Source organism: Vigna unguiculata, chromosome 1 (assembly GCF_004118075.2).
Source record: "Vigna unguiculata cultivar IT97K-499-35 chromosome 1, ASM411807v1, whole genome shotgun sequence".
In the NCBI taxonomy this organism is placed as follows: domain Eukaryota; kingdom Viridiplantae; phylum Streptophyta; class Magnoliopsida; order Fabales; family Fabaceae; genus Vigna; species Vigna unguiculata.
This window is the reverse complement of record NC_040279.1, coordinates 6,371,281-6,388,094: the sequence shown is the minus strand read 5'-3', so window position 1 is coordinate 6,388,094 and position 16,814 is coordinate 6,371,281. Positions and strand designations below refer to the sequence as shown.

General features: G+C 38.4%; 2 protein-coding genes across 2 annotated transcripts; both read left to right on the top strand.

Moving 5' to 3' along the window:
* The first annotated feature begins 349 nt into the window (after positions 1 to 349).
* On the top strand, positions 350 to 1,102 carry LOC114187584. Its single transcript, XM_028075866.1, has one exon. The coding sequence runs from the start codon at positions 350 to 352 to the stop codon at positions 1,100 to 1,102; it is 753 nt and encodes a 250-aa protein (XP_027931667.1).
* Positions 1,103 to 2,523: 1,421 nt separating this feature from the next.
* LOC114187575 lies at positions 2,524 to 9,722 on the top strand. Its single transcript, XM_028075854.1, is given in 4 exon segments — positions 2,524 to 5,710; positions 5,784 to 6,099; positions 6,286 to 7,986; positions 7,988 to 9,722. Coding segments are annotated over 4 exon segments (6,939 nt in total).
* The last annotated feature ends 7,092 nt before the right edge of the window (positions 9,723 to 16,814 follow it).

Genomic DNA, 16,814 nt, shown 5'->3' with positions numbered 1-16,814 from the left:
AGTACGCCATAGCTCTAGTGACCTTGATCCTTAAGTATTAGGGAACTATCCTGGTGAGCGCATATATTTTACCTTAGGACCATTAGGCATCGAACCTCTGATAAGGCACAAGGGGAGACAGGTGCATTACCTTAATTTTCATCTTATTTTTCTCGCTTTATTTGAATTAGCAATGAAGTCATGTGTCTGTACTTTCTTTCACGGCATCATCATACATGCATTGTGATTATTTGTTCATGCATAACATGTACTTTGTCATGCCATGCCATAACATTTCTTGTGATTCTAGGTCAGAAATTTTAAGGCTGTGATTGAGTTTGTGAAAAAAAAAGAAACACAAGAAATTAACATGGGATTTCAAGTCGGAGGGAATTTAGGGTCGGATGCCTTGAAGAAGAAGTTACCTATCAGGGTTATAGATAGCAATCTGAATGGTTTAAGGGAAATAGTGCAACAAATGAAGACTATACAGAAGAATGCTTTCAAGAAGCGGTATGGGAACTTATTGAGGTTATTGAATGTGGAAGTCCAAGCGTCGGCAGTCACCGCTTTGGCCCAATATTATGATCCGCCGCTCAGATGTTTCACCTTCCAGGATTTTCAGTTGGCACCCGTAGTAGAAGAGTTCGAGCAAATTTTGGGTTTGTCGGTGGAAGATAAAGTCCCTTACAGATATTCCGAGCAACGAGCATCTATCTCTACGTTGGCAGGAATCTTGAAGGTACACCCTGCTGAGCTAGAGAGTAAAATGGCCTTCAAGGGCAACTCGAAGGGGATCTCCCAAGGGTATTTAGAAGGGCACTTGCGTCGTTTGGCTGAGAAAGAGATAGGGGAGATGTTCATGGATGTGTTGGCTCTCACACTATATGGAGTCGTGCTCTTCCCTAACATGGAGAATTTTGTTGATCAAGCGACCATCGATGTGTTTGTCGCTTACAAGATTCATTCAGAAAGCCCGGTCACTGCGGTTCTAGCTGATGTGTACGGGGGTTTGGATTTGTGCTACGCACTCAAGAGGAAGAAGATGTTATGTTGTGTACCTATATTATATGTATGGTTTATATCTCGAGTCCGGTTAGGTATAGTAAATGCTGAATGTTAGATTGGGGAATTGCCACATGGCGGCGTTGAAATTCGAGGGGCGAAAGAATGGGCCCAATTCTGTGCAGGTTTGAATGGGGGAAAGATTAGATGGTGTGTCCCTGGGCTGCCAAGTCGTATGTCATTTCTTGTGGGGATTTCCCTAACGTCCCTCTGATAGGTACCAGAAGTTGTGTGAATTATAACCCTGTTCTGGCTCAACGGCAGTTTGGGTGTCCAATTAAGAGCTCTCCAACTCCAAAATCTCTGGTCGCCATATGAACTTATTATGAAGAAGGAATTTCTCAAGATCTAATTCGACGAGTTAGGAGTGCCTGGGGTGAGGTTTTGCGTGCAGAAAAAGACCCAAGGCCATGGGTAATGGACGGGAAAATATCTTACCAACGATGGATTCTGGAAAGGGTTAATATGATCAAGTTACCTTTCAAATCGGACTCCCCTGCTCCGGAGCGATTGGAACCTGCTGAGTCTGAGGAGGTGAAAGGGCTAAAAGAAGAGATCGAGAAGATGAAATTAAAAAATGCCAAATTAATTAACGAGCTTCAAAGTCTCCGACATGAGTATGTGGATCTGAGGCGTGATAATGAGGAAATGACAAAAGCGTATGAAGGGATTCTTAGGCAACAAAGAGAAGAACGAGATCATGCTTTCAGAGTGAAACAGGATTTGGCCGCAGCAAGCACCGCATTAAAATCAAAGGACCGAGAGAGAGATGCAGCAGCAGCATCTAAGCGCCAAAGGGATCAGTTGTGTGAAGAATTTAAGAGAGAGAAAATTGAAGCACTAAGACGGTTGCACAATGCTCAAATGAGAATTAGTGAGGTTGAACAACAAATGAGAGAGGTGGTGTCGACCTATGAGGTGAAGATGGACGAAGAGCGTTGGCATAGAGCTGAATTGGAAAAGGAACATCGAGAGGTGATCAGTCGGATGAATGAGTACACGGCCGAGCAGGAAACGACTATAGAATATTGGAAGAGATGTTTCTCACAGCTAGCTGCCTTGGCGAATGGAGCAATTGAAGAAATCCCACGATTATTAGCTGAAGCAGAGGCTGCACTACCGATCTTCAATCCGCCAAGGGAGATTGAAGCCTTCTTTAATCATTGCAAGAAGTTGATGAGGGAGATGAAGAGCATGATAGTCAGGGGTAGGGAATAGGTTTTATTTCTTTTCTTGTTTAATCAATGTAGAAGACTTGTTAATGGTTGGGTTGTATCAGTTTCGTGTTAATTTCTATGATATATTTACCTTAACGTTCTCACAGCTTTAAAATTTCCGACTAGAATAAATGTTTTGCATTCATTTTATTTCTTTTCATTCTTCATAATTCATTTCATTTAACGAAATAATAGAGCAAAATCAAATACGACGGCAAAATTTCCACGACACCCTTATCGCACACGAGCTAACCACAGAAGCATGAAAGATTGGGAAGAAGCCCATGAAGCTGTGAAGGCTGACATTAACGAGCTAAAGGATCAAGTGGGCCAAATCCTAGAGGTTTTGAAGTCACTGAAGGCTTCAGGGGAGGCCTCATCCGCTAGGGTCGAGGAGAATGCTCATTCTTATAGTACGCCTCTAGGCGCGTCAGTTCCGTTCCCAATGTACGGCTTGCCTCTGGGATACACTCCTCCAGTTGGAGAATATTCAGATGCAGAACAAACTTCTTTCTCTTTTCCTGCAGCTAACAACACACTATCGAACGGTACTCAAGGGCCGATGTTAGCTTCGACACCCGTGACAGGAGCGGAGATGAATGAGACAGTCACATTCACAGGACCGAGGATGACTGTGGCGCCCCAGCCTCCGAAAACATTCATCGATGCAGATGCTGCGACTAAAGCTGCACCACACGCTACAGTCCAAGCAATATCCACTGTTGTTGATGGGGCTAAGAGTAAGCTTGAAATTCTTGAGGAAAGGATTCGTGCCATTGAGGGTGGTGGAAGCTATGGGTTCGGTGATGTGGCGAGATTAAGCCTGGTTCCTGGTGTGATGATACCACACAAGTTTAAGGTCCCAGAATTTGAAAGGTATCACGGCACCACATGCCCTAAAAGCCATCTGACAATGTACGGTAGAAAGATGGCTGCTTATGCCTATGATGAAAAATTGCTAATACATTGTTTCCAAGATAGTTTGGCTGGGGTAGCATTGAATTGGTATACACACTTGGAGCCATCTCGAATTCATTCCTGGATGGATTTGGCCGACGCCTTTGTGAAACAGTATAAATACAACACAGATAGTGCGCCAGATAGATTGCAATTGCAAAACATGGCCAAGAAGGATACTGAGTCTTTCAAGGAATATGCACAACGGTGGAGAGAGTTGGCTGCTCAGGTTGAGCCACCTCTACTTGATAAGGAGATGGTGGCGACGTTAGTAAACACGCTGCAATCACCATTTTATGAGCATGTATTGGGGAATGTGTCTTCCAATTTCGCTGATATCATCATCATAGGGGAAAGAATAGAAATCGGGTTAAAAAGCGGAAAGATTGCATATGGCCCATTCGCGGCTGCAACTCCTAAGAAACCTAATTTTATTCCCGGAAAGAAGAAAGAAGCAGAAGTACAAGCGGCCTCAGTGATGCCTGTGTGGGAAAGTCGGGCTCCTACGATTAATTATCGAGCACACTTGAACCAACCTCCTTATGTGGCCAATGCAATGTCTGTTCATCAAACACGACCTCAGCAACAAGGGTTTTATCAACCGTCGAATCTTTATCAACCACAACGTGCTCCAAACAGTGCTTGGAAAACCGAACCTAACTCGAATTTCAACAGAAACGCGGGACAAAACGCTAATCTAAGGAGGAATCAAGAGAGGAACTTCGTTCATTTCACTCCTATTCCTATGTCATATACGGAATTGTTGCCTCATCTCCTCCAAAAGCGTTTGGTGGCCATTTGTCCGATGAAGCCTGTGCAACCTCCGTTCCCCAAGAATTATGATCCAAATGCCAAATGTGATTATCACGGAGGGGGAGTTGGTCACTCTATTGAGAATTGTGTGTCCCTTAAACACAAGGTGGAAGCTTTAATCAACTCAGGATGGATAAAGTTCCATGAAGACAAACCTAGTGTTGAGGCTAATCCCCTTTCTGGTCTTGGGAACCCTTCGACAAATGCCATTGAGGTTAAGAAACACCGACTGGTGAGGGATGTGAATGAAATTCGAAGCTCCAAGCGGTTTGTTTTTGAGACACTATTAAAATTGGGTTTGTTAAAAGGAGAATATAACCTGAGTAAAAAGTGTGGATTCCATCCGAGTGCTAAACATTCTATCGATGAATGCACAGAGTTCAAGGATGTTCTACAAAATCTTATAGACAGAAACTTTGTGCAAGTATGTCACGGACACATGGAGGATGAAGTATTTGCACAAGATGGTGCGGAACCCGGTGTGACTTTGCCAGAGCCATTGGTGATTCATTTCACTAGATCCACCTCTACCCCGACAATTCAAGAAAGACAATCTGTTATTATCCAAACACCCTCCCCATTTCCCTACAAAAGTGAGAAAGTTGTCCCATGGAAATATGGTGCATACGTGTTAGGTGAGGAACAACGGGTAGGTGGTCAACCTAGCAGTGGTGAGTCAGTGGTGAAAAATATATCAGGCGTCGGTGGAATTACGAGAAGTGGTCGAATCTTTACGCCTCCAAACTTGATGAAAGATGGAGTTGGCAATAATGAATCGGCGAATACTAAAAAGGCTAAAGAACTCTTGAAAGGGAAAACCATCCAAACCGACGAGGGTCTAAGAAAAGATGATGGGAAAGCAGTATCTGATGAGGAGGCTTGCGAGTTCTTGAAGTTCATACAACAAAGCGAGTATAAAGTGGTCGAACAGTTGAATCGCCTGCCTGCTCGAATCTCACTTTTAGAACTACTCATGCATTCAACCTCTCATAGAAAGTTGTTAATGAAGATACTCAATGGAGCGCATGTGGAGCAAAATATTTCTTTGGACAGTTTTAAGGGAATTGTTAACAATATCACTGCTAACAACTACCTCACGTTTACCGATGAAGAGATACCTACTGAAGGGAGGGGACACAACAAGGCCCTCCATGTCTCTGTAAAATGCTTGGATCATGTCATAGCACGTGTATTGATCGACAATGGATCTTCCCTGAATGTGATGCCAAAAACAACATTGGGAAAGCTACCGTGTGAAGGTATTCACATGAAACCAAGTGCAATGATAGTGAGAGCTTTCGATGGGAGTAAAAGAGAAGTAATGGGAGAGGTAGAATTGCCGATCCAAATAGGGCCATGTGTCTTTCAAATAACTTTCCAAGTGATGGACATCCTTCCAGCATACAGTTGCTTGTTGGGTCGTCCTTGGATTCACTCAGCGGGCGTAGTACCTTCAACCTTGCACCAAAAGTTAAAATATGTCATGGGTGACAAATTAGTGATTGTTTCAGGGGAGGAAGATATTTTAGTAAGTGGGCCTTCATCTTCTCGCTATATTGAAGCAGCAGAGGAAGCCCTCGAGACAGCCTTCCAATCTTTGGAAAATTGTGGGAAATGCCTATGTGGAGCCCTTTCCAATGAACCCACACTTGTCGCGTACTTCCCTTATGACGGCCAAGGTCATGTTGAAAGAGGGATATGAGTACGGAAAGGGGCTAGGCAAGTACGAGCAAGGATTGATGTATCCTTTAGAAGTCACCGAGAAAAAGAATAAATACGGCCTTGGATACAAGCCTACTAGAGAGGATAAGAGGAGGCTGGCGGAAGAAAGGAGAGAGCGCGGTGTGGCTCGAATCCAAGGAAAAGGACTGGGGTTAGGAAAGATTCGCATCTGTGACATCAGAGATAGCTTCCGCAGCGCGGGATGGATCAACACTAGTCAGATAGCAGCTGTTAGAGATGAAGATGAACCTGAAAGCTTGGTTTTTGTGCAGCCTTGTGCTCCAAATGCGCTACTCAACAATTGGGAGACTTTGGATCTACCCGTGATGTTTAATTTGGTTAAAATGTAATATTTTTAATTTATCCTATTGCTTTACCCGGAGCTTTAGGATTCATGACTTAACAGGATGACACCTTTTCCTTTATGCTCAGCGTGATAATCAATTTGTGTTTGCTACCTTTGTTATCTTTGTTTGCATTTTTCACTGTTTGTTTGTTTATTTATCTTTTTTTATAAACTCAAATAATGCAGATATGATAATGAATGTTTTGAAAATAACAATGTCGATGTCCCTAACTTCAAGCACCCTGTCAATAATATGGAAGATGATTATGAAGGTGACTCCGAACCCTCCCCTGAACTAATGAGATTAGTGGAACAAGAATCTAGGGAAATAAAACCCCATCAAGAAGATGTTGAAGTGCTTGACCTAAGTGAGGGGGATGAAAAGAAAGAAGTGAAAATTGGCACGAGTATGAAGAAAGAAGTGAAAGAAGAATTGTGTGTGCTGCTAAAGGAGTTTAGGGATGTGTTCGCTTGGTCGTACAATGATATGCCTGGTTTAGATACTGATATAGTACAACATAAGCTTCCACTCAAACCGGAATGCCCTCCAGTCAGACAAAAGCTAAGAAGGATGAAACCAGAAATGTCATTAAAGATTAAAGAAGAAGTGCAAAAGCAATTTGACGCTGGATTTCTAGCTGTGGCAAAATACCCTCAATGGGTGGCAAATATTGTACCCGTGCCCAAGAAGGATGGGAAGGTTCGGATGTGCGTTGACTATAGAGATTTGAACCGGGCGAGCCCAAAAGACAACTTCCCATTACCGCACATCGATACATTAGTGGATAATACAGCCAAGTTCTCGCTATTTTCGTTTATGGATGGCTTCTCGGGATATAATCAGATTAAGATGGCACCTGAAGATATGGAAAAGACCACGTTTATCACATTGTGGGGGACATTTTGCTATAAGGTGATGTCTTTCGGGCTTAAGAATGCTGGGGCCACCTATCAAAGGGCCATGGTGGCACTTTTTCATGATATGATGCACAAAGAACTCGAGGTTTATGTAGATGACATGATCGCCAAGTCTGAGTCAGAAGAAGAACACATCCTCAACCTAAGGAAATTATTTGAGAGATTGAGGAAATTTAAACTTAAACTAAACCCAGCAAAATGCACATTCGGTGTGAGATCTGGAAAGTTGTTGGGTTTTGTTGTCAGTCAAAAGGGGATAGAAGTCGATCCCGACAAGATGCGTGCGATAATCGAAATGCCTGCTCCCAGTACAGAAAAGGAGGTACGGGGTTTCTTGGGCAGACTGAACTACATTGCTAGGTTCATCTCCCAGTTAACCGCCACTTGTGAACCAATATTCAAGCTATTGCGTAAAAACCAGGTTGTTGAGTGGAATGAAGACTGTCAGACTGCTTTTGATAAAATCAAACAATATCTACAAGATCCTCCTGTGTTACGCCCGCCCGAACCGGGGAAGCCACTCCTTATGTATTTGACGGTACTTGATGAGTCAATGGGTTGTGTGTTGGGTCAACATGACAAAACTGGAAAAAGAGAGCATGCCATATACTACCTGAGCAAGAAGTTCACGGAATGTGAACAGCGATACTCGTTTTTAGAGCGAACTTGTTGCGCATTGGCATGGGCTACCCATCGTCTAAGACAATACATGTTGAGTCATTCTACCTGGTTGATATCCAAGACTGACCCTATCAAGTATATTTTTGAAAAGCCCGCTCTCACTGGAAGGATAGCCCGGTGGCAAATGCTATTGTCAGAATACGACATTGTGTATGTCACTCAAAAGTCCATCAAGGGTAGTGCTTTGGCTGAATATCTGGCCCAACAACCCGTTAACGATTATCAGTCGATGCAACCCGAATTTCTGGATGAGGACATCATGACCTTGTTTGAAGATGACCAAGAAGATAAAGAAATGGACGTTATTATTCGACGGGGCTTCTAACGTCATGGGACATGGTATAGGGGCAATACTAATATCTCCAGAAAACCAATACATTCCAATGACAGCAAGGTTGTGTTTTAATTGCACAAACAATATCGCTGAATACGAAGCATGCGCTATGGGCATCCAAGCCGCGATTGAGTCAAAGGCAAAAATTTTGAATGTATATGGAGATTCAGCGTTGGTTATCCATCACCTAAGGGGAGAATGGGAAACTAGGGATCAGAAGTTGATTCCCTACAAAACTTATATCATGGAATTGGTGGAGTATTTTGATTTCATTAAATTCCACCATATTCCGCGAGAGGATAACCAATTGGCAGATGCCTTAGCTACTTTATCATCGATGTTCAAGATTAATCAGGATGGGGTAATGCCGATGATCCAAATGAAGAGTCATGAAGGGCCAGCATATTGCCATTTCATTGAAGAAGAGTTAGACGGTAAGCCATGGTATTTTGATATTAAACGCTATATAAAAACTAGAGAATACCCCGAAGAAGCATCTGAGAATGATAAAAGGACACTGAGAAGGTTGGCTGCAAATTTTATCCTGAGTGGGGATGTGTTGTACAAGAGAAATCATGATATGGTTCTCCTTCGATGTGTGGATGCAAAAGAGGCCGAGTCAATATTGGAGGAAGTTCATGAAGGAACTTTTGGCACACACATGAATGGACACTCGATGGCTAGAAAGATCTTGAGGGCTGGTTACTTTTGGTTGACTATGGAGAATGATTGTTGCACACACGTGAGAAAGTGCGAGAAATGTCATAAGTATGCAGACAATATCAATGCGGCACCCACTACTTTAAACTTAATGTCTGCCCCATGGCCGTTTTCAATGTGGGGGATAGATGTCATCGGGGCTATAGAGCCAAAAGCCTCAAACGGACATCGCTTCATTCTAGTTGCAATTGATTATTTCACTAAATGGGTGGAAGCTGCTTCCTACGCTAGTGTGACTAGGAAGGTTGTGACTAAATTTATAAAGAGAGAGTTAATTTGTAGGTACGGGTTGCCTAGCAAGATAATCACTGATAATGCCACCAATCTGAACAATCAAATGATGGCCGAATTGTGTGAAGGATTTAAAATTCAGCATCATAATTCTTCTCCTTATCGTCCAAAGATGAATGGGGCAGTCGAGGCTGCTAATAAGAATATCAAGAAGATTGTACAGAAAATGGTGGTCACGTATAAAGACTGGCATGAGATGCTTCCCTTTGCTTTGCATGGGTATCGCACCTCAGTACGTACATCAACTGGGGCAACACCTTTTTCTCTAGTGTACGGAATGGAGGCAGTACTACCCTTCGAAGTAGAAATCCCATCCCTACGAGTGTTAATGGAGACCCAGTTGGAAGATGCAGAATGGGTTCAGGCCCGATTTGACCAGCTTAATCTCATTGAGGAAAAAAGGCTAGCGGCAGTGTGTCATGGACAGTTATACCAAAGAAGGATGAAAAAGGCGTTCGACAAGAGGGTGCGTCCTAGAGAGTTCCATGAAGGCGAGCTAGTCTTGAAAAAGATCTTACCTATACAAAAGGATCATAGGGGCAAGTGGACTCCAAATTATGAAGGCCCGTATGTGGTGAAGAAAGCATTTTCTAGTGGGGCACTAATTCTCACAAGGATGGATGGAGAGGAGTTACCGTTACCGGTCAATTCTGATGCGGTCAAAAAGTTTTATGCATGATGATTCCTTGATAGGAAGTGCTACTAGGGGATATTGACATTGTCTCCAAATTTTGTTGTATTCTACTTTGTTTTTCATTCAATAAACACCATTTGTTTCTCTCCATAAATTTAAAGCAATGAATGTCACGCTGAGTTCGTAAAGAGAATAATGAACAAAAAAGAAGGGAATAAAAGTATGTGCATACTAACGAGGCATCACGGGTACATTCACTAAGAGTAGACTCATTTTTGGAGGGTGTCGTGGAAAAAAAATTAGTAAATAAAAAGGCAAAAAAATAAAGCTTCATATGAACTTTATCCATGCATCCATGCATTTATGCATCCTCACCGCATTACATCTTTTGCCTAAGGATTGAATCTTGTCGGTTAAGCATTCAAGCAGTGTTTACTGACACATGAAAATCAAACTTCGGGTTCTCCTTTCATATATGGACTTTCTCCCTTTAGTTTTCTTATGTTTACATCAAGGCCCTCTCCGATGGAATGGTCATTGATTTTCTTTCTTTACATCAAGGCCCTCTCCGATGGAATGGTCATTGATTTCCTTATGTTTACATCAAGGTCCTCTCCGATGGAATGGTCCTTGATTTTCTTTCTTTACATCAAGGCCCTCTCCGATGGAATGGTCCTTGATTTCCTTATGTTTACATCAAGGCCCTCTCCGATGGAATGGTCATTGATTTCCTTATGTTTACATCAAGGCCCTCTCCGATGGAATGGTCATTGATTTCCTTATGTTTACATCAAGGCCCTCTCCGATGGAATGGTCATTGATTTTCTTATGTTTACATCAAGGCCCTCTCCGATGGAATGGTCATTGATTTTCTTTCTTTACATCAAGGCCCTCTTCGATGGAATGGTCATTGATTTTCCTTCTTCACATCAAGGCCCTCTCCGATGGAATGGTCATTGATTTCTTTGTCACGTCATGATCCTCTCCTTTAGAATGGTCGAGTTTGTTTTCTTCTTTTGATCACGACCCTTTTCTTTGAATTGGTCTTGTATATGCTTGTTTTGTTTTTTCCTCTTTTCCTTTAAAACCCAAACGAAATTAGTGTTTTTATCTTTACTCATCTTTTACTTTGATAACCTATGAAAGGTAAAATTTCATACTATCAAGTAAAATCTAAGTAAAGAGGGGCAGCTGTCAACACCTAATTTCGTCCGGGTAACAATGATAAAATAAAATAAATAATTAATTAATTAATTAATTAAAGTTCAATTGAGAAGAATAAATAAATAAATAATTAAGAAAAGAAAAGAAAAAATATGTTTTGGTTTGAGAAAAATAATTATCTATTTATTTTATTATTATTATTTTTTTTTTTATATATTTTATTTTAGTTTTGTTTTATTTATTTATTTGTTTATTTGGGCTTATTATTTTGATTATTACATTATTTTCTTTCTATTATTACAGCTCCTTTTTTTGTTTTACGTCTCTCATTCTAGTTTAATAAAAAAATAAAAAGAAAAAAAAAGAAAAAACAGAGAGAAGGGAAAGGGGAAAGAAAAAGGTAACGTAAAGCCTCTCTTTTGTCAGACCCAAGCATGCTATGCTATCATGGTTTTGTATTGGGAAAGGTCTGTGGCATGGTCATGATGGCTGAAGGAGCAGGAAGCAACATCTGCTCTCAGTCTGGTCCCAAATTTCAAAATTGGAAGGTGCAGAGGGTTACATAATAAAAAGGGGAAGATTCATGAGAGGAGGGGTCTTTTTTTGGGATTACTACAGAGAGGGATTGGGCACTGGAAGTCAATAAGGGAGAGAAGGAGTCAAATTGGAAAACGGAAGCAAAGTTGTTAGTGCATTAAGTTTTATTTTCACGGTAAGTGTTCTTAACTCTTCCTTAGCTTATGTTACCGTGACTTGATGTTGCTGTTGATGTTCATGGGTGTATGAATTATGTTAACGTGATTCAATACTGATGTTCATGAATGTATGGATGAAAGATGGTTTGAGGTGAGCATAGTTACATCTGTATGTATGGATGAAAGATGGTTTGAGGTGAGCATAGTTACATCTGTTGTTCATTTTGTTTATTCCCATCGCACCTGGGTATAGTAAAGAACAGAGCACAATGTTTTTTTTTGTTTTTTTTTTTATTTTTTTTATTTTTTATATTATTTTTTTATCTGCCATTGTTAAGATATGTTATGGTATGAGTGTTACTGTTGTCCGAATGAGTGCTGGAAAATAACCTCACCATCATCTTTCCCTCTACCTACAAGAAATTGCCAAACCAGAATCCAAACACATTTTATGTATACTTATATTTTGCTAACTTTAACAAAAAAAAGGGACATAGACCCGAAAGCAGTACTCACACGGTCATCCACACTGCATCCCATCATCCTTCGTAGTTCACTCATCCTTTCATTTTCACTCCACCCCCATTATTTCCGGGCAGCACAAACTCTCCCATCATCACCCTCATCATAAACCCACACCAGTCCGCCATTAACGAACCTTCATCACCAAATAACAGATTCAATTTTGGACTCTTATTCTGCACTACAACCACACCCATTCTTCATCCTCAATAGAAACCACCTTGTTTCTATTACAACCTCGCCCCTGCAATTCAACATCACACAACACTAGAACCCCATTTCAGCACCAAACGTTTATTTCTATCCTTGCATTACATTCATCATCAGCCACATCCAATCGAAACAGAGAAGAGAGAAAGTGTGGTCATGACAGCGGCTCCAGTTTTGCTCACCAACATCGTTGCCGTGGGCCTCTGTTCGATCTCGCGGATTAGAGGAGAGGACGCGTGCCCTGCTCGCACCAGTGGCGCTGGCGGTTCCCTCGACGGTGGCGGCAAGGTGGTGCGACGCGAAAACAACCACGACGGGCTGGCGGCGAAACACGCGAAGCCTGGACCGAGAAGAAATCCTCGCGCAGAGAAGGAGGAGTTGGCACCATTGGCGGCACGCTTTGGTCGCGGCAGCGACAGCGTTCACGGTGGAAGTTGCAGGCGCTGCGGCGTTGGTCTCTCGGAGTTACGTTCCGGTGCGTGAGTGAGAACAAGATGGTTGTGCCACCGAGAGAGAGGTCGACGCCTCCGGCGTCGATTAGTGTCGCCGGCAAGCTGATCGTGCGGTGGCGTGGTGAAGCAGACAGAGGTGACCGATGGCGGCATCCTGGTGTCGTCGGGAGAGATAGAGAGATGGCTTGGCTTTTGATTCAGGAGCTGCTAGGGTTTAGGTTAATTCCGTCACGCAGCCCACTTCACTTCTTGCACCACCCTTTTTTACATTCCCACCTTTTTGTGTATTAAAATTGGGTCTGTATGTTTTTTTTTTCTCGCGCACCCCCAATATTAATTTTCTACACACCCACGAGTTTCCTTGGGTTGCTAACTGTTCTACTCCGTACACCTCCCACATGTGATACTCCTGCACCCCCATGCCTTTGTCTATTGTTTTTGGGCTTGTTGTATTTGCTTTGTGCACCCCACTAATTACTCGTGCACCCTTACTTTTTTTGTTTCCCACTTTTATCCTTCTTAAATAATTTCATCCTTTTATAAATTTTTTTTTTTTTTTTAAAAAGGAAAACAAACATATTTGAAAATCATAAAAATTAAAATATAGAAAAATAAAAAAGGTTTTCTTTCTTTTTTTGTGTCTGTCCGGCCGCTCGCGTCGTGTGACACTTTCTTCCAAATAATTTGAAAATACCGAAAAGTAGTTTTTTTTTTAGTGTCTGTCCGACCGCTCGCGTCGTGTGACATATATTTTCAATTAATTCAAAAATACCAAAAAATATAAAATTTCAAAAATACAAAAACATCAACGTTTTTAAACAAAATATCTTTTTAAGAACTACGTGATCCTTGATTCTCCACTGTGAGATACGTAGGAGCAGGGTCAGTCCTTGTCAGGTTCACCTCTAAAAAAAATCAAATCTTTTTTTTTCTCAATTATTTTATTTTATTTTTTTTTTCAAATATCTTTTTAAGAACTACGTAACCCTGATTTCTCATTTTTAATGAGAATACGTAGGACCAAGGTCAATCCTTGTCGGGCCCAAAAAACAAAAAAATATTATTTTTGTTTCTTTTTAGTTTTTTTTTTTTTGGGAAAAGTTAATATTTTGAAAACCACATCAACTTTGCATTTTTTAATTAAAGGTACCGCCCTTGGGCGGGCGCGATAGGGTGCTAACACCTTCCCTACGTGTAACCGACTCCCGAACCCAAAATATGGTTTTTCGCAGACTTGTCTTATCTTTATGGTTTTCCATAGTTTTCCAGAATAATTATGGTGGCGACTCCTAAATCTTTTTTTAAACCCATTTCTTTTTTCGATTCGCCTTCCCGTCGCGATTCCGGTTGCGACAGGTATCACCCGAACCCGTCCCCGTTTTGACGGGGAATCCCCGCTTTGACTGGGTATGGGTATAGGTATGGGTAATACCCGAAATTTTCAACTGGGGATGGGGATGGGGATATATATATATACCCGCCCAAATACCCGTCCCCGCTTAAATTACTAAACTATTTATAATTTATTAAATAATCTAAAAAATATATATAAATAAATAATATATTTACACATAAAATATAATATAATATAATATAATATAATATAATATAATATAGTATATATACATATAAATAAAATATACTTTTATATATATATATATATATATATATATATATATATATATTTACACATATACATGTAATATAATATAATATAATATAATATAATATAATATAATATAATATAATATAATATAATAATATAATATAATATACATATAATATATATACATAATAATATAATATAATATATATAATATATACGTATAAAACAAATTAATCATTTAACTAGTGAGATCTTTTATAAACAAATTTATAACATGACAAATTTATAAAAATTTAAAAGAAATATATATATATATATATAAAAGCATAAAATATCTACGCATATACATATAATATATATACATAATAATATAATATATATTATTATATTTATATTATTATATAATATAATATAATATATATAAATAATTATATATATATATAAACATAAGATATCCACACATATAATATATATATATATATATATATATATATATATATATATATATATATATATATATATATATATATATATATATATATATATATATATATATATATATAGTAATATAATATATAATATAATATAATATAATATAATAAATATATATATATATATATATATATATATATATATATATATATAACATATTTCTCATTCTCTTTGTTTTTTGTTATACACTTTGTTTACTCTCTCAATTGTCTGGTTTGTTTTTCAAGATTTAATTTTGAAGGTAATTTTTCTTCTTCTTATTACATAATTTTTACTCTCTGTACATGGTTATGTTCAAATAGGTGTTCCTCAATTTCATTCTATGAAATAATTTTTAGGTTACACATTTGATTATCTTTATTTATTTATTTATTTTCATGAAAATGTTTGACTCTTATTTTGTAGCTCTTCTTTTTGTTACTTTGGTTATACACTTTTTTACTCTCTTTTAATTGTTTGGCTTGTTCTTTAAGGTTTAAGCAAATCTTCAAGGTACTTTTCCTTTTATCATAATCTTAATTATACATTTTTTTTTCTGTTATGTTATGTTCAAATGGATATTCTCAAATTTGGGTCACACATTTAATTATCTTTACTCCTTTATGATAATTTTATTTATTATTTATTTTTTGTTTCATGATAATGTTTAATTCTCAATTTTAAGTGCTCAATTGCATAAATCCTTAATTTAATTCAAGATCAAAAGATGAAGAATCTATGTTTAAATTTGAATTATTATTAATTTAATTTTGTTATTTGAAACCACTGATCGTTTGTAAAATTAATAAATATCTAATTTTTCATTTTTTTTCTATGTGTAGGTGGATCGAATGCAAATGAAACCACTGATCATTTGTAAAATTAATAAATATTTTGGTTATTATAAAATTTTAGTAATGTGTAATTTTTTAGCTTTTATATAATTATTTGAATTTTATTTAGTTGTTATTTGATACTTTAATTTGAGATTTATACTATTATAATATTTTTCTTAATATTTGACATCATGAAAATCAAAAAGAGTATGTTATTTTAATATTGAATATTTTGATAGTATCATGATTTCGTTGGTGTGATTTTTAAATTTTTTTTATAAAAAATATTTAATTGATATATGGAACAATAAAAAAATGGGTATGGGTATAAGAAAATACCCGTTACCCGGTGGGGATGGGGATGGGTCAAAAGTTGTATACCCGTTGGGTTTGGGGATCGGGATGGGAATGAATTTTTATTATGGGGATGGGATCATGATACCCGTTCCCGCCCCGTTGCCATCCCTACTCCTGACCATATTTGTCCAAATTAAAATGAAACAATACAACATAAAATAAAACAACGGAAAACTAAAGAGTTAATCCAAAGGATATTTTTATATTCTAAATTATGGAATCCAAGATACATTTTTATATTTGTAAGTGCATTCTCAATTGCACAGTTTGAAACGATCCTAAATTTTTTTTAAATGTTTTGGATTGAGCATGTGTAACAATAATTGTATAATCTAAAAGTGTTACAAATCAACGAACACAAAAGGACATTACAGTTACGAAATATAAACAAACATGAAAATGAGAAGTAACAAGTTGACCTTCACAAATAATGAAAACAAGAGCTAAAATTTTGGATATTGGTTTGCAACTATTAAGGTTAAATAATACACACACATATATGGGTACATGGGCATATTTGTCTTTTAAAACATTTCCATGAAGGTGTATGGAGAAACTATGGAGTGCAGAAAGTAATTGTTTGATCTAGGTTTCTCTGCTCACTTCATCAAATATCAAACTACTACTATATATTTTATCTAATTTCTTTTAACACTCCCTTACATTCTTCTTCACCTCTATAAGTGTGAAAAAAGTTCAAAATGTCCATGAGTCAAAAATATCTTGAACTACATAATCTGAAAATCGATCTTGGATTATGCAATCAAGAATAAAAATGTGTTTCAGATTGCATAAAAATTTATAAACATATTCAAGATTGTGTA